General features: G+C 42.0%; 1 protein-coding gene across 1 annotated transcript in view; it reads right to left on the bottom strand.

Annotated features, from left to right (window-relative positions):
• LOC132401844 (exostosin-1-like) overlaps positions 1–24771 on the bottom strand; it is a 143271-nt gene that overhangs the window by 11696 nt on the left and 106804 nt on the right. Inside the window, exon 8 of the mRNA XM_059984112.1 lies at positions 13861–13950. Coding sequence (XP_059840095.1) covers positions 13861–13950 — 90 coding nt within the window. The remainder of the gene's footprint in view (positions 1–13860; positions 13951–24771) is intronic.

Genomic DNA, 24771 nt, shown 5'->3' on the forward strand with positions numbered 1-24771 from the left:
TGAGGGCCTAAATACTTGCACTAAAACATGACATTCTGGAAGCTTTAATGAGATAACTTCTGGGAGTTTGTTACTTCAGATTGGATAGTATCAAATTACATGTCATTTCTCAGAATAAAATGTCAGCATTTAAGATTGAGACCCCAAAATTTCTTTATTCTGAGCTGTGAATCATTACAAATAACAAACATAAAATGCTGGAGGAACTCATTACATGAATCTTCCTTGGAAGCTGTGAGTGGTCACTTAGTAACACATACAGTCCCTATAAAAGGTATTCAACCACCTTGGAAGTTATCACGATTTATTATTTTACAACACTGAATTACAGTGGATTTAATTTGGCCTTTTTGCTACTGATCAACAGAAAAAGACTCCTTTGTGTCAAAGTGAAAACAGATCCCTACAAAGTGATCTAAATTAATTACAAATATAAAACACACATAATTGATTGCACAAGTATTCACCCCCCCCCCCCCCTTGATATGACACACCAATTCTTCACTGGTGCAGCCAATTGGTTTTAGAGGTCACATAATCAGTTAAATAGAGATCTGTTTTTGGAGTCCTGTGTGTAGTCACCGCGTTTCAATTGATTGTAGTAAAAATATACATGAATCTGGAAGGTCCAACTGCTAAGGAGTCAGTATCCTGGCAAAAACTACATCAAGAAGAGAAAAGAACACTCCAAGCAACTCTGTGAAAAGGTTATTGAAAAGCACAAGTCAGGAGAGGGTACAAAAAAATTTCCAAGTCACTGAATATCCCCTGGAGTACAGTTAAGTCAATCATCAAGAAATGGAAAGGATATGGCACAGCTGTAAATCTGACTAGAGCAGGCTGTCCTCAAAACTAATTGACTGTGCAAAAAGGAGGCTAGTAAGGGAGGCCACCAAGAGAACTAGACAACCCTGCAGGAGTTACAAGCTTCAGTGGCTGAGATGGGTGAGATTGTGCATAAAACATCTCTTGCCTGGGTGCTTCACCAGTCACAGCTTTATGGGGAAAAAACTCACATGAAATCTCAGCTAGATTTTACCAGAAGGAATGTGGGAGACTCTGAAGTCAGTTGGAAGAAAGTTCTATAGTTTGATGAAACCAAAATTGAGCTTTCTGAGACTAAATTCTATGCCTGATGTAAGCCGAACACCCCATATCAAAAACACACTAATCCTATAAGGAGGTGTGGTGATGGCTGCATCAGGCTGCAGGGATGCTTCACTGCAGCAGGCCCTGGAAAGCTTGTGAAGGTACAGGGTAAAATTAATGCAGCAAAAATAAAAAAGGGAAATCCTGGAGGAAACCATGATGCAGCCTGCAAGAGATGTAACTTGGGAAATTTGCTTTCTAGCAAGACAATGGTCCCAGGCATAATGCCAAAGCTACACAGGAACGGTTCAAGAACAAAGTTCATGGCCTGGTGTGGCCAAGTTAGAGACCAGACCTCTAATCCAATTGAGAATTTGCGGCTGGACCTGAAAAGGGCTGTTCACTCACAATCCCCATGCAATCTGAAAGCTTGAGCAGTTTTGTAAAGAACAGGGAAAAATTGCAGTGTCCAGATGTACAAAGCTGACAGAGACCTATCCACACAGACTCAAGGCTGTAATTGCTGTCAAAGATGCATCTACAAAATAATAACAATGGGAGTGTATACTTACGCAATCAATTATTTTGTGTTATATATTTGTAATTTATTTAGATCACTTTGCAGAGACCCGTTTTCACTTTGACACAAAAGAGTCTTATCCCATTGATCAGCATAAAAGAAAGCCAAACTAAATCCACTGTGATTCAATATCGTTAAACAATACAACATGAAAACCTCTGGGGGGGGGGGGGAAGGAGTGGATGAATACTTTTTATAAGCATTTTAAAAAGACCTTGGATAAGCAGCATCTATGGAGTACAAAAAGTAGTGGATACAGCCCAGTCCATCACGGGTAAAGCTCTCTCTTCTTGCTGATCAGGAAGGTGGTACAAGGAGCCTCGGGACTCACACCATGAGGTTCAGAAACAATTGCAACCCATCAATCACCTGATTCAAAGGGGATAACTTCACTTGCCCTATCATTGACTCATTTTCAAGGACTCTTCACCTTATGTTCCCAATAATTATTGTTTGTCATCTTTTGCACACTGATTGAATGCACAAGTTGGTCCAGTCCTTCTGTGGTTCTATTATGGTTATTATTCTATTACAGATTTTTTAAACGAATCTTAGGGCTGTACATGGTGACATATATGCTTGTTCGTTACATGCCCTGTCATATGATGTGGGGGACTATGATTGTTCTTGGCAAATTTTTCCTGGAGAAGTGGTTTGCCATTGCCTTCTTATGAGCAGTGTCTTTACAAGACGGGTGACCCCAGCCATTACCAATACTCTACAGAGATTGCCTGCCTGGTGTCAGCGGTTGCATAACCTGGATTTGTGATATCCACCTACTCCAATAGCTTCATGTAAGAAGGTGTTACACCTTTCCCTAGGGTGACCTGCAGGTTAGCGGATGGAAGGAGTGCCTTATACCTCCTTTGGTAGAGATGTATTTCTATCCCACCACGAGATACATGTACTTTGAATTGAATAGTTGAAGTTTCAGGCTATAACCTTTCATCAGGACTCGTGCTTCTTAGTATCTATCCTATTGATGCTTGTACCCCTCCCTCAGGTCACCTCTCAACCTATCCAGAGCAACATACACAAAACGCTGGAGGATCATAAGACATGGGAGAAGAATTTGGCCATTCAGTCCACCAAGTATGCTCCGTCATTCCATCATGGCTGAGCCTGGATCCCACTCAACCCCATACACCTGCTTTCCCATCATCCCTTTTGATGCCCTGACCGACCAGGTAATGTCCGCTTCAAATATACCCATGGACTTGGACTCCACCATAGTCTGTGGCACAGCATTCCATAGATTCATTGGGAGTTGAACATCCAAGGATACTGTATATGGTGTATTAGAAAGATAGGTTAGTAGGTAGAGGGGGTGGTGTGGCCCTGTGTATAAGAAATAATATTAAATCATTAGAAACGGATGACACAGGATCAGAAGGTGTAGAGTTTCTATGGGTTGAGTTAAGAAATGGCAAGGATAAAAGGACACTAATGGCAGTTGTATACAGGCCTCCAAACAACAGCTGGGATGTGGATTACAAATTGCAGCAGGAGATAGAAAAGGTGTGTCAGAAGGGCAATGTCATGATAATCATTGGGGATTTTAAAATGAAAGTGGATTGGGAAAACCAGATCAGTACTGGACCTCAAGAGAGAATTTGTAGAATGTCTAAGGGATGGCTTTTTAGTACAGTTGTTGTTGAGCCCACTAGGGGATCGGCTGTGCTGGATTGGGTATTGTGCAAAGATCCATAGGTGATTAGAGAGTTTAAGGTTAAGGAACCTTTAGGGAGCAGTGATCACAAAGTCAAATTTACTTTGAAATTTGAGAAGGAGAAACTAAATTCCAATGTGTTGATATTCCAGTGAAATAAAGGAAATTACAATGGCATGAGAGGGAAATTGGCCAAGGTTGACTGGAAAGGAACACCAGCAGGAAGGACAGCAGGCCAGCAATGGCTGGAGTTTCTGCAAAAAAAACAAGGGAAGTGCAAGACAGATATATTTCAAATAAGAAGAAACATTCAATGGAAGGACACTACCATGGTTGACGAAAGAAGTTAGAGCCAAAGTAAAAGCAAAAGAGAGGGCATACAAGGAAGCCAAAGCTAGTGGGAAGATAGAGGATTGGGAAGCTTTTAAAGACTTGCAGAAGGAAACCAAGGTGGGTCATTAAGGAAAAGATGAATTATGGAAGGAAGCTGGTGACTAATATCAAAAGATACTAAAAGCTTTTTAAAGTATATAAAGGGTAAAAGAGAGTTGAGGGTAGATATAGGACCAATAGAAAATGACGCTGGAGATATTGTAATGAGAGATGCAGAGGTGGCAGAGGAATTGAATGCGTATTTTGCATCAGTCTTCACAGTAGAAGACACCTGCAATATAATGGACTTTCAAGAGAGTCAGGGAAGTAAAGTATGTAGAGTGAAAATTACATCCGAGGTGCTCAGGAAGCTTAATGGTTTGAGGGTAGATAAATCTCCTAGACCTGATGGAACAGACCCTTGGGTTCTGAAGGAAGTAGCTGGAGATATTGAGGAGGCATTAATAATGATCCTTCAAGAATCAATAGATTCTGGCATTGTACCGGATGATTGGAAAATTGCAAAAGTTACTCCGCTATTTAAGTGGGAAGTAGCAGAAAGGAAACTATAGACTTGTTATCCTGATATCAGTAGTTGGGAAGTTGTTGGAATCGATTGTTAGGGATGAGATTACGGAATACCTGGAGTTACATGACAAGGTAGTTTGAAGCCAACATGGTTTCCTGAAAGGAAAATCCTGCCTGACTAATCTACTGCAATTTTTTGAGGAGATTACAAGCAAAGGAGATGCAGTTGATGTGGTGTAATTGGATTTTCAGAAGGCCTTTGACAAGGTGCTGCACAGGAGGCTGCTTATCAAGATAAGAGCCCATGGAATTACAGGGAAGTTCCTAGCACGGGTGGAGCATTGGCTGATCAGAGAAAACAGAGACTGGGAATAAAGGGAACCCATTCTGGCTGACTGCCGGCTACCAGTGGAGTTCCACAGGGGTCAGAGTTGGGACCTCTGCTTTTTACAATGTACATCCAATGTTTTGGACTGTGAGATTAATGGATTTGTGGCTAAATTTGCCGATGATACAAAGATAGGTGGAGAAGCAGGTAGTGTCGAGGAAACACAGAGCCTGCAGAGAGACTTAGATAGTTTAGGGGAAGTGACAAATGAAATACAATGTTGGAAAGTATATGGTCATGCACTTTGGTGGAATAAATAAATGAGCAGACAATTATTTAGATGGGGAGAGAATTCAAAATGCAGAGAGCAAAGGGGTTTGGGAGTCCTTGTGCAGGATACCCTAAAGGTTAACCTCCAGGTTGAGTCGGTTGTGAAGAAGGCGAATGCAATGTTGGCATTCATTTTTAGAAGTATAGAATATAAGAGCAGGGATGTGATGTTGAAACTCTATAAGGCACTTGTGAGACTGCACCTGGAGTATTGTGTGCAGTTTTGGGCTCCTTATTTTAGAAAGGATATACTGACATTGGAGAGGGTTCAGAGAAGATTCACAAGAGTGATTCCAGGAATGGAAGGTTTACCATATGAGGAGTGTCTGGCTGCTCTTGGGCTGTATTCCCTGGAGTTCAGGAGAATGGGGGAGGGGATCTCAGAAACATACCGAATGTTAAAAGGCCTGAACAGATTTCATATGGCAAAACTATTTCTCATGGTAAAGGATTCTAGGACAAGAGGGCACAACTTCAGGACTGAAGGACGTCCATTTAGAACAGAGATGCAGAGAAATTACTTTAGTCAGAGTGTGGTAAATCTGTGGAATTTGTTGCCACGAGTGGCTGTAAAGGCCAAATCACTGGGTGCTTTGAAGGCAGAGGTAGATAGGTTCTGGATTAGCCAGGGCATTAAAGGGTATGGGGAGAAGGTAGGGGAGAGGGGATGACTGGAAGAATTTCATCAGCCTACGATTGAATGGCAGAACAGAACAGAATGCCCTACTTCTGCTCCTCTATCTTATGGTCTTGTAGATTCACTACTCTCTGGCTAAAAATAAAATCTCCTTTCCTCTGTTCTGAAAGGCTGCCCCTTTGTTTTGAGACTGTGCCTCTAGCTCTGGAGTCCCCCACCAGAGGGAACATCCTCTCCACATCCACCCTATCTAGTCCTTTCCACCTTCAGTAGGCTCTACAGGAACACATTCCTGCATCCGTCTAAATTCTACTAAGGGCCCAGAGCTACCAAATGCTCCTCATATGTTAACACCTTTATTCCTGGAATCATCCTTGTGAACATCTTCTTCAATCACTCCAATGATAACAGATATTTTCTGAGATATGGGGCCCTTTTTAAAACAAAAAAATTTGCTTTTTTTTGGCAATACAAAGGCAACTTGGAACTTCTGTACAAATCTATGGAACTAAACTGGTCTTTTCTTCCAGTTTCTTGTGTGCAGAAACTTTTCCTCAGCAGGTCAGGCAGCATCTAATACCTTTTGGACTGAGACCATTCTTCAGGTCTGGAAAGGAAGGGGAAGACGACAGTTGGGGGCAGAAAAAGAAGAAGAAGCGAGAAGGAGATCGGGGAAGCTGGGAGGTAATAGATGGAATTGACAAAGGACTGAAGAGGAATCTGACAGGACAGGACACTGGACCATGGGAGAAAGGGAAGGAGGTGGGGCACCAGGAGAAAGTGATAGATAGGTGAGGAGAACAGGTAAGAGGAAAGCCAGAGAGGGGAATTGAAGGAGAAGGAGGGGGAGGGGAAAATACCAGAAGTTGGAGAAATCAATGTTCATGCCATCAGGTTGGAGGCTACGTAGATGGAACATGAGGTGTGGCCTCATCATGGCAAAAGTGGAGGCCATGGACCAACATGTCGGATGGGAATTGGATTTATAAAGACTGGCCACCAGGAAATCCTCCTTTTTATGGATGGAGTGAAGGTGCCCAACAAAGTAGTCCTTCTATCTATGGCAGGTCTCACCAAAACAGAGGAGGCTGCATTGGGACACTGGATTCAGTTGGCGACCCCAAAAGGTTTGCAGGTGAAGGGTTGCTTCACCTGAAAGAACTGTTTGGTGCCCTGAATGGAGATTTGTGAGGAGGGTGAATGAACAAGGGAATCATGGAAGTAGCAGTCACTGTGGAAAGCAGAAAGTGGAGGGAGGGGGTGGTAAAGATATATTTGCCATTAGGGTCCCTCTGAAGATGGCAGACCTTATAGAAATTAGTTGGATTTGGAGACCCCAACCCATCTGGTTTCTCCTCATTAATGACACACTCCAAACCAGGCAATATCTTTGTGAATTTCCTCTACATCCTCTCCAGTGCAATCAAATCATAACTAAGCAAAGAAGCAAACCTTCACCAATACCAATGTCTCCTATTAATAAGAATTTTTGATCAGATTAGCAATGGGTCCTTACTTTTTGGATCAGCCTTCCATGCGAGACTTTGTCAAAGGGCTTTTTAAAGTCCATGTAAATTACATCAGCTGCAGAGGGATTATAAATATATTCATTTGCCTCTCCAAAAATTGACACCCTCAACTTCCTCCCCTCCTTCCCCAAACCTTTCAGTGCTCTGTACCTACTATTTGCATTTAATTTTACCTACCATTAATAAAGCTCTTGATGTGTCAACATGCAGTGTTGTCTAGACTTGTCATCTCTATCCACTGACTTTACAGGAACAAGTTGGCCCTGATATCTCACTACTTAACTTTTAAAAGACTTTCTCATATGTACAAAACCCATTTCCAAAAAAGTTGGGATATTTTCCAAAATGCAATAAAAACAAAAATCTGTGATGTTAATTCATGTGAACCTTTATTTAATTGACAAAAGTACAAAGAAAAGATTTTCAGTAGTTTTACTGACCAACTTAATAGTATTTTGTAAATATACACAAATTTAGAATTTGATGGATGCAACACACTCAACAAAAGTTGGGACAGAGTTAAAGTAAGATTGAAAAGTGCACAGAATATTCAAGTAACACCGGTTTGGAAGACCACATTAAGCAGGCTAATTGGTAACAGGTGAGGTATCATGACTGGGTACAAAATTAGCGTCCATCAAAGGCTCAGTCTTTGCAAGCAAGGATAGGTTGTGGCTCACCCCTTTGTGCCAAAATTTGTGAGAGAATTGTTAGTTAGTTCAAAAGGAACATTTCCTAACGCAAGACTGCAAAGAATTTAGGTCTTTCAACATCTACAGTACGTAATATTGTGAAAAGATTCAGAGAATTCAGAGACATCTCAGTGCGTAAAGGGCAAGGTCAGAAACCACTGTTGAATGCGCGTGATCTTCGAGCCCTCAGGCGGCACTTCCTAAGAAACCGTCATGCTACTGTGACAATTACAACCACCTGGGCTCGGGAGTACTTTGGAAAACTATTGTCACTTAACACAGTCCGTCGCTGCATCCAGAAATGCAACTTGAAACTGTATTACACAAGGAGGAAGCCGTACATCAACTCTATGCAGAAACGCCGGTGAGCTCTCTGGGCCCGAGCTCACCTCAGACGGACCGAAAGACTGTGGAACTGTGTGCTGTGGTCAGATGAGTCCACATTTCAGCTAGTTTTCGGAAAAAACGGGCGTTGAGTTCTCTGTGCCAAAGATGAAAACGACCATCCTGATTGTTATCAGCGAAAGGTGCAAAAGCCAGCATCTGTGATGGTATGGGGGTGCATCAATACCCACGGCATGGGCCATTTGCATGTATGTGAAGGTACCATTGACTCTGAGGCATATATTAGGATCTTAGAGAGACATATGTTGCCATCAAGGTGACATCTCTTCCCGGGACACCCAGCTGGCAGGACAATGCCAGACCACATTCTGCACGGGCTACAACAGCATGGCTTTGTAGACACAGAGTGCGTGTGCTTGACTGGCCTGCTGTCAGTCTAGATCTATCTCCTATTGAAAATGTATGGCGCATCATGAAGAGGAGAATCAGACAACGGAGACCACGGACTGTTGAGCAGCTGAAGTCTTATATCAAGCAAGAATGAACAAAATTTCTAATTGCAAATCTACTACAATTAGTATCTTCAGTTCCAAAACGATTAAAAAGTGTTATTAAAAGGAAAGGTGATGTAACACAATGGTAAACATGCCTCTGTCCCAACTTTTGTTGAGTGTGTTGCAGCCATCAAATTCTAAATTCGTGTATATTTACAAAATACAATTAAGTTGGTCAGTAAAACTATTGAAAATCTTTTCTTCGTACTTTTGTCAGTTAAATAAAGGTTCACGTGAATTAACATATCACAGATTTTTGTTTTTATTGCATTTTGGAAAATATCCCAACTTTTCTGGAAATGGGATTCGTAGATTTACCTGCAAGTAGCTGCTTCCAGTCTACATTTGGCAATCCCAATGATTTTGAAATGAGGTGGGGTGGTTCTAATATAAATGATGTTTTAGCAGAGTTGTGAGAAGCTTGGAAAGTGTTGAATCAGTTTGAATGGGAATGAGATGAAAAGTATATTAATTGCTGACAATCAACTACTCAAAGGTCAGTGCTTAGCACATTGCGGTACTCTCTCTACCCACACGACTTTGTGGCTATCCACAGCTCGAAATCCGTCTGTAAATTTGCTGATGAAACAACTGATTAGGCAGAATTTCAGATTATGGTGAGGCAGGAGATAGATCAGTTAGTTGAGTGATGTCACAACAAAAGTTTTGCACTTAATATCAGTAATGTGTGTGTGTGTAGGCCTCCATTAGTCTCAATAGACCATGGATTTGCGCCTTGTAAAGTTTCCAAGCAGGGCACAAGCCTGGGCAAGCTTTTTTTTAAATGGAAGATCAGCAAGGCTTGAAGGACATTAGGACCCATATAGCTTGGCACCGGTGTCGTCGCAGAGCAACGTGTGGTTAAGTGCCTTGCTCAAGAACACACGCAGCCTCAGCCGAGGCTCGAACTGCGACCTTCAGATCACTAGACGAACGCCTTAACCACTTGGCCACATGCCAATACAGTATTAATAATACCAAGGAACTGATTTAGAAGAAGCTCTCTAATCCAGGTACCATCCTGCTAAATCAGTTAGTAGGATGAGGGGGTACAACAAGATCTAGGTGTTCTTGTTCATCAGTCACTGAAAGTAAGCAGTGAAAAAAGCTAATGGCATGTTGGCCTTCATTACAAGGGGAGCTGAGTATAGGAGCAAGGAGGTCCTTCTGCAGTTGCACAGGGCCCTGGTGACACCACACATGCAGTATTGTGTGCAGTTTTGGTCTCCAAATTTGAGGAACGACATTCTTGCTATTGAGAGGGTGCAGCGTAGGGTCACAAGGTTGATTCCCGGGATGGTGGGACTGTCATATGTTGAAAGATTGGAGCGACTGGGCTTGTATACACTGGAGTTTAGAAGGATGAGAGGGGATCTGATTGAAACATATGAGATTATTAAGGGATTGGACACACTAGAGGCAGGAAACATGTTCCCAATGTTGGGGGAGTCCAGAAGCAGAGGCCACAGTTTAAGAATAAGGGGTAGGCCATTTAGAACGGAGTTCAGGAAAAAGTTTTTCACCCAGAGAGTTGTGGATCTATGGAATGCTCTGCCTCATAAGGTAGTGGAGGCCAATTCTCTGGATGCTTTCAAGAAAGAGTTACATAGAGCTCTTAAAGATAGCGGAGTCAAGGGATATGGGGAGAAGGCAGGAATGGGGTACTGATTGTGGATGATCAGCCCCGACCACAGTGAATGGCAGTGCTGGCTCGAAGGGCCAAATGGCCTACTCCTGCACCTACTGTCTATAAATCAGATGGGGGCGGTAGGGGGAGGGGCAATGTATTTCACATAAGTTACAAATGTAATATTCTCCATCTGCCAAGTTACTTCAGCAGATTTTTTTTTGGATTTCTTACTTTATTTATACTGATTTGGTTTTAAGTTCATGATCAACCGATTTGACCAATGTGGACACCAGATTTCAACAAATTTCAACCAACTGTTTCCTGGTTTCACAAAACTTTGCTAAAGAAAACTAAGAAAGATACTGCAACCAAGACAATCTTGTCTACAAAACTCTTCACTAGAGTTCACTAGAACTCTTCTCCTACCCCTACCTTTATACTTCTGGTATTTTCACTCTTCTTTCTCAGTCCTGATGAAGGACCTCGCTCTGAAACGGCAACTGTTTACTCATTTTCATAGATATTGCCTGACCTCCAGCATTTTGTGTGTGGATATCCAGCATCTGCAGAATTTCTCTTGTTTAAGATGACCAGCAAGCTGTCTTCTAACAAATGTAAAGAATTGTTGAACTCCTTCCCTATGTGAAGAGAAAGGTCTTCTCTCGCCTAACACCTATTATCCTTTCAAGGATGGTCCTGGCATCCCAGTAGTGTTCTTACTATTACTTCTAAGCCTAGCTCATTTTCAAAAGCCGCCTGCCTCTTCCTTTGCATGTGAAGTAGGAGAAGCAAGTACTTGCTTGGCAGACAATAAGATTAATGAGTTGGCTTCCAAACAGTATATGGCATGATATAATTTATTTTGTCATGTTTTCATTGTAACTAAGCAATTGCTGAGAAGCCCAGTGAAAAAGGAAAAGCTAGTTTTGAGATTGTTGGTGAAAGAGAAATTAGAGTTAATATGAATGTTATATTGACTGGATCATTCACGATGACAGGGACTGTTTAAATTGCTTGAAACTTTCCTGTTCCACTGATAGCGATGACAGTCTTTCTCTTGAGATGCAGCAGGCCATTATGAAAATTGACACAAGTCACCTTCCAATGTGATGCAGGCAGAATTATTCTAGCATACATCAATGATCATCTTTAACACATTTTACATCACTGCATGAACTTCAATGCTGCTCTTGTGTGAGTTAAGTCTGTGAGACATCCGCTATATTGTCAATGAATAGCAGTTGTCATGTACTCTTTTTGGTTTGTGGTGACTCAAATGCAGCTGACACAGATTAACACAGAAGGTTGCTTCAATAGTGAGGCTAGTAATTAGGGTCTAGGCGCCACCTTAATTCCTGAACTCTCTGCTTAAACAAATTGGAAATGTTTTTACTGAGGGACAACCAGTGAAAGGAATAAGACCAACAAGAATAAATCAGCTAAACATTTAGAATCTTTCCTCAATGATATGCAAGGAAAATAACTAATTCGAATCTGATGCAAGAAACTCACCTCACCCACTGGGCCAAGTATTGATACACATTCTTGGATATTAACTCACTGACCGAGGGAATATCAGCAAAAACCTCAATCACTATTCCAAATAAGTAAACTACAATCCACCAACAATTTGTGGTCTAGTACCATATTACAACATTCACACTGAATTATCTTCAGATTTAGATTGTTTTGGATCACATCTACATGGAAGTGTACAGTGAAATGGATACGTGCACTTTACTTCACCCCTTACCCCCTCTCGGTTTCACCTATCACCTTGTGCTTCTTCTTCCCCTCACCCCACCTTCTAACTCTGACTCCTCATCTTTTCTCTTCCCAGTCCCGATGAAGGGTCTTAGCCCAAAATGTTGACTACATTCTTTTCCATGGATGCTGCCTGGCCTGCTGAGTTCCTCCAGCATTCTTAGTGTTATTTGGATGTTCAGCATCTGCAGATTTTCTCATTAGTGAAATGGGTCATTTGTGTTAACTATCAACCGATCCAAGGCTGTTTTGGGGGCTGGCCCATAAGTGTCACCACACATTCTGGTGTCAGCATAGGATATCCATGATGTTCAACAGAAGCAGCAGCAAAAATGTCTCCTTCCCATCCCTTACTCACACAGGCCCATGACCCCAAGAAATTAATATTCCATGTTTAATTGATCAGAATTACAATGCCTCAGAATTGCAAAACTCTCCTCTCTTCTTCCTTGCCCTCAAGTTACTTCCATTAAGAATCCTGGTTTTCCATTCCTTAGCTCTCTATTTCATAACAAATGTAATAAGCCACATTACATTAAGTTTCAGGATCTCCTTTATCTTTATCCGGTGAGGAAGATAAAGAATGGTAGGGTGAAGGAACCATGGGTGACAAGTGAAGTGGAAAATCTAGTCAGGTGGAAGGTGGCAGCATACATGAGGTTTAGGAAGCAAGGATCAGATGGGTCTATTGAGGAATATAGGGTAACAAGAAAGGAGCTTAAGAAGGGGCTGAGAAGAGCACGAAGGGGTCATGAGAAGGCCTTGGCGAGTAGGGTAAAGAAAAACCTCAAGCCATTCTTCAATTATGTGAAGAGCAAAAGGATGACAAGATAAAGGTAGGACTGATTAGAGATAAAAGTGGGAAGATATGCCTGGAGGCTGTGGAAGTGAGCGAGGTCCCCAATGAATACTTCTGTTCGGTATTCACCAATGAGAGGGAACTTGATGACGGTGAGGACAATATGAGTGAGGTTGATGTTCTAGAGCATGTTGATATTAAGGGAGAGGTGGTGTTGGAGTTGTTAAAATTCATTAAGACGGATAAGTCCCCAGGGCCTGACGAAATATTCCCCAGGCTGCTCCATGAGGCAAAGGAAGAGATTGCTGAGCCTCTGTCTAGGATCTTTATGTCCTCATTGTTAAGGCGAGGGAGTTCAAGGGGGATATTAGAGGAAGGTTTTTCACTTAGGGAGTGGTTGGTGCGTGGAATGCACTGCCTGAGTCAGTGGTGAAGGTAGACACACTAGTGAAGTTTGAGAGACTACTAGACAAGTATATGGAGGAATTTAAGGTGGGGGGGGGGTGGGGTATCTGTGAGGCCGGGTTTGAGGGTCAGAATAACATTGTGGGCCAAAGGGCCTGTAATGTGCTGTACTACTCAGGAACCGTTACTTCTCTTGAACCTTCAGGCTTTTGAACCAGAAGGGATAACATCACTCACCCCCATCACTGAACCACAACTCATGAACTCACTTCCAAGGTGCTTTCAGCTCATGTTATGTCATTTATTATTAGTCTTTTTTAAAACTTTCTTTTTTATTTGCACAGTTTGTGGACTTTTACTCATTAACTAACAATAGCTTCATTCAAGATCTTGTGTTTTTCAATGCAGTAACAATCAGCAGCAGAAATCGTAATAACTTGCTCACTCCTTAATCCACATGAACAGAAGAATTGTAGCAGGACTTTGTTCTGCTCATTGGATGAGATCAATTTAATTGTTAGGAAGAGGATTCAATTGAACCTCGCAACACAGACAATGCATTTGCAAAGGAAACTGACAGGTAGCCTCAGCAGCATTAAATGTACTCACCTCTGTAGTAGAAAGAACAGTATCCTCATCGAGGCTAAGAACGGCATGTGTATGGATAGCATCATATGGAAGAAAACGGCTGCTCATAACCTGTATATGTCCAGAGAAACAAAACATAACCAACTGTGCATCTGAAAGGAGGGAAATGCAAGACAAAATGTTGCTTCTTCCTCCAGGCCATTAGACTGATTAATTCACGCTGATACAATTGTATTTCTATGCTATATTGATTGTCCTATTTTACATACCATTTATTACAATTTACTATAAATTGCACATTTAGAGACGTAATGTAAAGATTTTTACTCATGTATGTGACGGATGTAAGAAATAGTTAATTCAATTCACTTCTAAAAAGGACTTTTAACACTTCCTATATTATGTGCATTTGATAATGTCACTGCTGAAGTAATCTGTGCTCTATGACAAGGATAGTCCCAATTTTAAAGAAGCTCAGTGTTTTTCCTATGCACAAACTTGTATCCTGCAGAAAGACATTGTAAGTCATTGTCAAAATATTCTAAGCATGAGATAACATGCAATATCATTTGACTTCATTACAAAAAGTTAAAATTTACAGTGTTAATGAAAGCATAGAATATCCTAAAGATTTTACATAGAACATAGAATAGTACAACACATTACAGGCCCTTTGGCCCACAATGTTATGCTGATCTTCAAACCCTGCCTCCCATATAACCCCCTACCTTAAATTCCTCCATATACCTGTCTAGTAGTCTCTTAAACTTCACTAGTGTATCTGCCTCCACCACTGACTCAGGCAGTGCATTCCACGCACCAACCACTCTCTGGATGAAAAACCTTCCTCTAACATCCCCCTTGAACTCCCCCCCCCTTACCTTAAAGCCATGTTCTCTTGTATTGAGCAGTGGTGCCCTGGGGAAGAGGCTCTGGCTGTCCACTCTGTCTATTCTTCTTAATATCTTGTACACCTCTATCATGTCACCTCTCATCCTCCTTCTCTCCAAAGAGTAAAGCCCTAGCTCCCTTAATCTCTGATCATAATCCTTACTCTCTAAACCAGGCAGCATCCTGGTAAATCTCCTCTGTACCCTTTCCAATGCTTCCACATCCTTCCTATACTGAGGCGACCAGAACTGGACTCCAAGTGTGGCCTAACTAGAGTTTTATACAGCTGCATCATTACATCGCGTCTCTTAAACTCTATCCCTCGACTTATGAAAGCTAACACCTCATAAGCTTTCTTAACTACCCTATCTACCTGTGAGGCAACTTTCAGGGATCTGTGAACATATACCCCCAGATCCCTCTGCTCCTCCACACTACCAAGTATCCTGCCATTTACTTTGCACTCTGCCTTGGAGTTTGTCCTTCCAAAGTGTACCACCTCACACTTCTCTGGGTTGAACTCCATCTGCCACTTCTCAGCACACTTCCGCATCCTATCAATGTCTCTCTGCAATCTTCGACAATCCTCTACACTATCTACAACACCACCAACCTTTGTGTCGTCTACAAACTTGCCAACCCACCCTTCTACCCCCACATCCAGGTCATTAAGAAGAATCACAAAAAGTAAAGGTCCCAGAACAGATCCTTGTGGGACACCACTAGTCACAACCCTCCAATCTGAATGTACTCCCTCCACCACAACCCTCTGCCTTCTGCAGGCAAGCTACCTGGCCAAACTTCCCTGGATCCCATGCCTTCTGACTTTCTGAATAAGCCCACCGTGTGGAACCTTGTCAAATGCCTTACTAAAATCCATGTAGATCACATCCACTGCACTACCCTCATCTATATGCCTGGTCACCTCCTCAAAGAACTCTATCAGGCTTGTTAAACACGATCTGCCCTTCACAAAGCCATGTCCCTGATCCCTGATCAGATCATGATTCTCTAAATGCCCATAGATCCTATCTCTAAGAATCTTTTCCAACAGCTTTCCCACCACAGATGTAAGGCTCACTGGTCTATAATTATCTGGACTATCCCTACTACCTTTTCTGAACAAGGGGACAACATTCGCCTCCCTCCAATCCTCCGGTACCATTCCCGTGGACAACGAGGACATAAAGTTCCTAGCCAGAGGTTCAGCAATCTCTTCCCTTGCCTCATGGAGCAGCCTGGGGAATATTCCATCAGGCCCTGGGGACTTGTCCGTCCTAATGTATTTTAACAACTCCAACACCTCCTCTCCCTTAATATTAACATGCTCCAGAACATCAACCTCTCTCATATTGTCCTCACCGTCATCAAAGTCCCTCTCAGTGATGAATACCGAAGAGAAGTATTCATTGGGGACCTCGCTCACTTCCACAGCCTCCAGGCACATCTTCCCACTTTTATCTCTAATCGGTCATACCTTCACTCCTGCCATCCTTTTGTTCTTCATATAATTGAAGAATGTCTTGGTGTTTTCCTTTACCCTACTCGCCAAGGCCTTCTCATGCCCCCTTCTTGCTCTTCTCAGCCCCTTCTTAAGCTCCTTTCTTGCTACCCTATATTCCTCAATAGACCCATCTGATCCTTGCTTCCTAAACTTCATGTATGCTGCCTTCTTCCACCTGACTAGATTTTCCACTTCACTTGTCATCCACTTGTCACCCTACCATTCTTTATCTTCCTCACTGGGACAAATTTATCCCTAACATCCTGCAAGAGATCCTTAAACATTGACCACATGTCCATAGTACATTTCCCTGCAAAAACATCATCCCAATTCACACCCGCAAGTTCTAGCCTTATAGCCTCATAATTTGCCCTTTCCCAATTAAAAATTTTCCTATCCTCTCTGATTCTATCCTTTTCCATGATAATGCTAAAGGTCAGGGAGCGGTGATCACTGTCCCCCAGATGCTCACACACTGTCAGATCTGTGACCTGACCCGGTTCGTTACCTAATACTAGATCTAGTATGGCATTCCCCCTATTCGGCCTGTCAACATACTGTGACTGGAATCCATCCTGGACACACTTAGCAAACTCTGCCCCATCTAAACCCTTGGAACTAATCAAGTGCCGATCAATATTAGGGAAGTTAAAGTCACCCATGATAACAACCGTGTTATTTGCACCTTTCCAAAGTCTGCCTCCCAATCTGCTCCTCGGTATCTCTGCTGCTACCAGGGGGCCTACAGGATACCCCCAGTAGAGTAACTGCTCCCTTCCTGTTCCTGACTTCCACCCATACTGACTCAAAAGAGGATCCAGCTACATTACCCACCCTTTCTGCAGCTGTAATAGTATCCCTGACCAGTAATGTCACCCTTCCTCCCCATTTCCTCCCTTCTCTATCCATTTTAAAGCACTGAAATCCAGGAATATTGAGAATCCATTCCTGCCCTGGTGCCAGCCAAGTCTCCGTAATGGCCACTACATCATAATTCCATGTATGTATCCAAGCTCTCAGTTCATCACCTTTGTTCCTGATGCTTCTTGCATTGAGGTACACACACTTTAGCCCTTCTACCTTAATACCCCTTATTCTGCTTCTCTTTCCTCAAAGCCTCTCTATATGTTAGATCTGGCTTTACTCCATGCACTTCTTTCACTGCTCTATTGCTCCGGGTCGCATCCCCCTTGCAAATTAGTTTAAACCCTCCCAAACCACGCTAGCAAACCTACCAGCAAGGATATTGCTCCCCCTCGAGTTCAGGTGCAACCCATCCAATCTGCACAGGTCCCACCTTCCCCAGAAGAGATCCCAATGGTCCAAAAATCTAAAACCCTGCCCCCTGCACCAACTCCTCAGCCACGCAATCAACTGCCATCTCCTCCAATTCTTACCATCACTATCACGTAGTACTGGCAGCAATCCTGAGAATGCCACCCTTGAGGTCCTGTTCTTCAGCCTTCTGCCTAGTTCCCAAAACTCACACTTCAGGACCTCATCCCTCTTCCTGCCTATGTCGTTGGTCCCAACATGTATCATGACTTCTGGTTGCTTTTCCTCTCGTACCAGGATGTCATGCACCCGGTCAGAGACATCCCGGACCCTGGCACCCAGGAGGCAACAAACCATATGGGTTTCCTTCTCACATCCACAATATCTCCTGTCTGCTCCCCCGACTACAGAGTCTCCAATGACGACAGCTCTCCTCTTCTCTGTCCCATCCTTCTGCCAGAGGCCAGAGGCCCTGCCACCGTGGCTCACACCTGGTCGGTTGTCCTCACTAACAGCATCCAGGACGGTAAACTTATTATTCAGGGGAATGTCTACAGGGGTGCTCTGCACTACGAGTCTACTCTCCTTTGCTTCCCTCCACCTCGGACTGTCACCCAACGACCTGCTTCCGGCAGCCTAGGTGTGACTACCTTCCTATAGCTCTCATCTATGACTGCCTCATTCTCCCTTATAAGTCGAAAGTCATCCAGTTGCTGCTCCAGATTTTGATATCTACATTGTAAGATACAATTTCCTCCATTTTTTCTCTTAATTTTGTTCTGGGGACTGTAAAGCACTGGCCTTGAAAATGGATGTGGCATTAACTGGTGCTAGGTTGCTTGATACAGGTAGTGCTTCGTAAAGGGGGGTGCTTTTTAAAAAACGTTTAGAATAAAAAATTAACCTCTAATCCAAAGATGTGCAGTTAGTAGGTAATTGGTCACACAAGTGTAATTGGGTGACGCGGGTTCATGGACTGATGGGGCCTGCTACTGTGCAGTATCTCTAAATAAAAATGGAGCACAGTGTCAAGCCTTTGCAATCCAACGTGTCCACACTGATTAATTACACTCTTGTGACCAATTAACCTTCCTATCCATACGTCCTTGTAATGTGGGGAAAAACTGGAGCACCTGTAGGAAACCCATGCAGTTACAGGGCAAACATACAAACTCCTTACAGTGACAGAATTGAACTTGGATTGCCGGCACTATAACAGCATTACACTAACAACTATGATACTGTCCTGCCCCAGGGCTTTCACCATTGGCTGGTAGGCATTCTGTACTTTTTTCATTTGGTAGAACTCAAATACTGTGCCTCAAGAAGCAGAATAGCTCAGGAGTGGTCCAAGTCAGAACCTACAAATATCAAATATAAAGAGGCAGTACATTGTTAAGGGCAAGACCCTTAACAGTGTTGATGTGCAGAGAGATCCCGGGGTCAGAGTTCAGAGCTCCCCGATAGCGCCAACACAGGTTGATAAGACATGGCATGCTTGCCTTTATTAGCCAAAAGTCAGGAAAGTGTTCAAAAGTCAGGAAATTAGGTTTTAGCTTTATAAAATTCCAGTTAGGCTGCATCTGGAATATTTCATACAGATCTTGTTGCCCAACATACAAAGGAATTTGAGCCTTTGGAGAGGGTGCAGAAGTGCTTTACGAGGATGCTGCCTGGATTAGAGGGCATATGCTATAATGAGAGGTTGGACAAACTTTCTTTAGAGCAGCAGAGGCTGAAGGGAAATCTGATAGACATTTATAAGATTATGAGAGGCATAGGTAGAGTAGATAGAATCTTTTTCCCAGGATTGAAATGTCTAATACCACAGGGGATATACTTAAGGTGAGAGGGGGCAATTTTAAATGAGATGTGAGGGGCAAGTTTTTTAAAATATAAACACAGAGTTGCGGGTGCCGGCAATGTGCTGTCTGGGGTAGGGGTAGAGGCAGAGGCAGATACATTAGGTAATTTTAAGAGATATTTAGCTAGGCACATGAATGTGAGGGGCTGATATGGACATTGTGTAAGCAGAAGGAATAAGTTTAGTTGGTCATCTGATTACTAATTTAATTGGTTTGGCACAAGACTGTGGGCTGAAGGGCCTGTTCCTGTACTGAACTGTTTAATGTTCAGTTAATAAAGCTCTCGTGTAAGCTACAATACTCGTGTTTTCTAAAATATAATTGTTGGCATAGAAAAGAATCTGCAATAAATATGGCCTTGTCTTTTCTGCTCTCACTGACAAAAACAAAATTTTAAATGAATAAAGTATTACAAACTGAGCTTTGAGCATTATAAGTACCAGACCTATGAAGTATTCCTCTTCTGTTCATTCAAGACCTCTTGGAAAAAAAAGCACTTATTCATTTAAAATTAAGTGCCAGGGCATGTAAACAAATACACACTTTCACAGCCCTTTTAAGCATGAGCAATGAGCCTTATCAAATTCATTCAGTTATGTCCTCAGAACACTGTTCTATGTTCTATCATATGACAAATTTTATATCATACTTAAAGAATCAATGTCTCCCCTGTAGTACAAGATGTCATATAGTCTGGAAAAGACTATAGCTTCTTAGCTTGTGGAAAAGATGAGCTGGAATTGGAAGGTCACTGCTGACACTCCAGCAAGAATACAACTAAAAATACCCTAAACTCCTGATCTTAATCCACATTGCACACTGGCAAGCCTGCCAGTTATCTTCACAAATATAAGCCCATTGAGCCATATGTTTTTCTCCTTTCAGACAAGGGTTTAAAGAGTGAAAAGAATGAGCTGATGTAATTTGACACAATGAACCTCCAGCTCAGCTAATATTCTCTGTTGCTGGCAATGCGAACATTGACTGATCATCCTTCATTTCATCTCATCTGAGGCAGGAGTTGGAAATTAGTGGGTCTGGAGCACAAACAGGCAAGGATGGCCAATTACTTTGCGTGAAACACTGACTGAACCAGATGGCTTTTTACAACAATCTCAGTTTTATGTTTACATTTGCTCCTGGGACTTCACATCTCATGAATCTGATTTGAGATTTTCTTAGGAAGTGATGAAGGTTAACTAGGGCAGGACAGCGGATGGTGTCTACGTGAAGCAAACTAAAAGATGGAGAAGCTCAACAGATCGGGCAGCATCGCAGATGGAAATGGAACAATCAAAGCTTTGGGTTGAGACTCTTCATCTGTCTACGTGGACTTTAGCAAGGCTTGAAAGGTAGTCTGAAAAGTAAGATCATAAAGGATTCAGGGTGAACTAGCAAATTGGCTTGGTAGAAGGTGGTGGTTGCAGAGAGTTGTCATTTAAATTCAAAGCCTGTGATCACTGCTGTGCCACAGGGATTGAATTCACTGTTATTTGTCACATATATTAACAATTGGGTAAGTTTGAAGATGACAACAAAATTGGTGGTATAGTGGACAGTAAAGAAGATCAGCTAAGATTACAATGTAAATAGGACAACTGAGGAAATGACAGATGGATTGAACTCTGACAGGGCAAGGTATTGCATTCTGGGTAACTAAATGGAGGCAAGATGTGCACAGTAAATAGTAGGACCCTGCAGTGTTGTACATAGAAATCTATAGCACATTACAGGTCTTTTGGCCCACAATATTGTGCTGACGACATAATCTACTCTAGAAACTGCCTAGAATTTCCCTACCATATAGCCCTCTTTTACGAAGCTCCATGTACCCAAGAGTCTTTTGTATCCTACTGTATCTGTCTCTACCACTGTTGCTGGCAGTGCATTCTGTGAAAAACTTGCCACTGACATTCCACCCTGGACCTACTTCCAAGTGTCTTAAAACTATGTCCCTTGTGTTATCCATTTCAGCCCTGGGAAAAAGCTTTGGTCAACCATGTGATCATCTTATATACCTCTATCAGGTCACCTCTCAGCGTCCGTCATTCCAAGGAGAAAAGGACAAGTTCACTCAACGTATTCTCATAAGGCACGCTCTCCAATCCATGTAACATTCTTGTAAATCTCCTGTGCATTCTTTCTATACTATCCACCTTCTTCCTGCAGTGAGGTGACCAGAACTGAACACAGTACTCCAAGTGGTGTTTGATCAAGGTCTTATATAGCTGTAACATTACCTCAAAGCCCTTGAACTCAATCCGATGGTTGATGAATGCCAACACACCATACACCTTCTTAACAACACTGTCGACCTGTGCAGCAGCCTTGAGTGCCCTATAGACATGGACCCCAAGATCTCTCCGATCCTCCACACTGCCAAGAGTCTTACCATTAATACTATATTCTGTCTTCAAATTTGATCTATCAAAATGAACCACCTCACACTTACCTGGGTTGAACTCCATCTGCCACTTCTCAGCCCAGTTTTGCATCCTATCAATGTCGCACTGTAACCTCTGACAGCACCTCCACACTATCCACAACACCCCCAACATTTGTGTCAGTAAATTTACTAACCCACCCCTCCACTTCCTCATCCAGGTCATTTATAAAAATCATAAAGAGTAAGGATCCCAGAACAGATCCCTGAGTCACGACCTCCATGCAGAATATGACCCATCTACAAATACTCTTTGCCTTCATTGGGCAAGCCAATTCTGGATCCACAAAGCAATGTCCCCTTGGATTCGATGTGTCCTTACTTTCTGAAGGAGCCTTGCATGGGGAACCTTATCAAACGTCTTACTGAAATCCATAAACACTACATCCACTGCTCTACCTTCAACGTGTTTTGCTACATTCTCAAAGAATTACATTTGGTTCATAAGGCATGGCCTGCCCTTGACAAAGCCATGCTGACTATCCCTAATCAGATTATGTCTCCCCAAATGCTCATAAATCCTGCCTCTCAGGATCTTCTCCAACAACTTACCCACTGCTGAAAACTCACTCTTCTAGAATAGAGACCCAATGGTACAGGCACATAATAACTGGAAAGTAGTGACACAACAGGGCAATGAAGATCTTGTTCAGCACATTTACTAACATCAATCTGGACAATAAGAGCAGAATTGGGGATGGCATGTTGCATTCTGTCCAAAGTTACCTTTGGTGATCTTCAACACAATAACCAAATACTTAATGAAAAGATTTATCACTTTAAAATGGTCCACCCAGCCCAATTATTTGCACTTTGAGAGAAATAATCAGCAGACTCCTGTTCATTTTGCTCCCTTCATTACAGAATGACAGGATTTAAAAAAAAAAGTCGAAATGATTCTTACCCTAACAACATTTCTATAACATAGTTTCTTGGATTGTTTCATAGGAAAGATTTCCAAATAAAACAAAAGCCACACTAGAGATTTCAGAACTGGTGCACTTTTTGCCTACAGGAGTTTTTCAACACTCTAAAATGCTCAGTAAATAGTCGCTGGACAGGCTGAAGAGCCCAAAGAGGTGTACTTATTGCTAATATTTATCACAGCATGCAACAGTTGTACATTATAACAGCTAAATGTACATCACCCCAACTTGGAAATGCATCTCATTTCTTCATCTTCATGGTGTCTTACTCTCAATCGCCCTACCCAATGTCATTGTGAGAGAACATTCACCCAAAGGACTGCAGCAATTCAGGAAGGGTGGGCAATAAAAGCTTTTAAAGTCTCTACTACTTATGTTCTCTTTTTTCACTGATTCCAATTTGAATAGCCGCAAGAAAACGAATCTCAAGGTAGTAGGGATATGGTGACATATACAGTACTTACTTCGATAATAAATTTACTTTGAACTTTGCCTCACTAGCCAATGCCTGAAAAATAAAGACATCCAGGCTAGAAATTTGATTTTCTGTTTGAGGGTACAGAATTTGGAGTGGCACAGTAGCATCGTGGTTATCGCAATCGCTTTACAGCACCAGCGATCATCAACGGGGATTGATTCCTGCTACTGTCTGTAAGAAGGTGTAATCACACTGTGACCATGTGGGTTTCTTCTCTCATTTCCAAGATGTACGAGTTGGGTTTAGTGCGTTGTGGCATGCTATGATGGCATGGGGAGTGTGGCAACACTAGCAGGCTGCCCCAGCACAATTCTCAGAGAGCTGGTCACTGATACAAAATGGCGTGCTTCATTGTATGTTTTGATATACATGTAACAAATAAAGCTAATCTCATCAGAATCAAATATTTTTATAGCATCACTGTTTTTAACCAATTCACTTGATATTGCATAAATTAAGTGAGTCACAGGTTCGTCATCATCAGTTAAAGTCCTCAGTAAATGATTCCATGGCCGTTACACAAACTATAGAAGAGTGACCCACTCCGAACAGGTATCACAAAAAAGTTGTCAAAGTTTCTTTTGAAAAAAATCTTTAAATTTGCATTGAAGATTCTAACTTCTAAGAAAACAGCTCAGAATTCTGACCACAAACTATACACACTCAGTACCTCCTGTACCTAACTGAGCATATGTTGACGGTCTTCAGCTGTTCTATCTGATCCACTTCAAGATTTGGTGTGTTGTGCGTTCAGAGATGCTATTCTGCACGCTGCTGCTGTAATGCCCGGTATTTGATTTCCTGTTGCCTTCTTGCTTGAACCAGTCTTGTCATTCTCCTACGACCTCTCTTATTATTAAGGTGTTTTTGCCCACAGAGCTACTTCTCACTGGATTTTTTTGTTTTTCGCATTATTCTTTAGCATTACTTTTATCGCATAAACTTTTTATAAACTGTTGTGTGTGAAAACCCCAGGAGATCAACAGTTTCTAAGATACTCAAACCTCCCCGTCAGGCACCAACAATCATTCCATGGTCAAAGCCACTTACATCACATTTCTTCCCCATTTTGCTGGTTGGTCTGAACAACAACTGAAGCACCTGATCATCTCTGCATGTTTTTATCTACTAAGTTGTTGCCACATAATTGCTGATTAAATATTTGCATTACTAAACAGGTGTACCTAATAGTAAGGCCAATGAATGTATAATTTCCTCAAAGGTCACTAATGGTTAATTTTCTGTAAGCTCTCGATCATTATTGTACATTCACTCTATATTACTGGCCAGTCAAGCTGCTGTGTCATTAAGCCAAAGACACAAACTCCGATTTTGCAATCCATCACAGATACAAATAAGTATCATCTCATTCTTTTTGAAAACATCAGGCCATACAAAACAGAAATTTAAAATATAAATTTAAAAATATACAAAATATGAATTTTGGTTATTGTTGATAAATCTATTATCATGATAACCAAGCTTAAATTGTTCAAAAGATTCTGATGCTTGGATGTATTTTTCTTCCCCATCAAAATTACTGCCAAATC

This window comes from Hypanus sabinus, chromosome 1 (genome assembly GCF_030144855.1).
Source record: "Hypanus sabinus isolate sHypSab1 chromosome 1, sHypSab1.hap1, whole genome shotgun sequence".
NCBI classification, from domain to species: domain Eukaryota; kingdom Metazoa; phylum Chordata; class Chondrichthyes; order Myliobatiformes; family Dasyatidae; genus Hypanus; species Hypanus sabinus.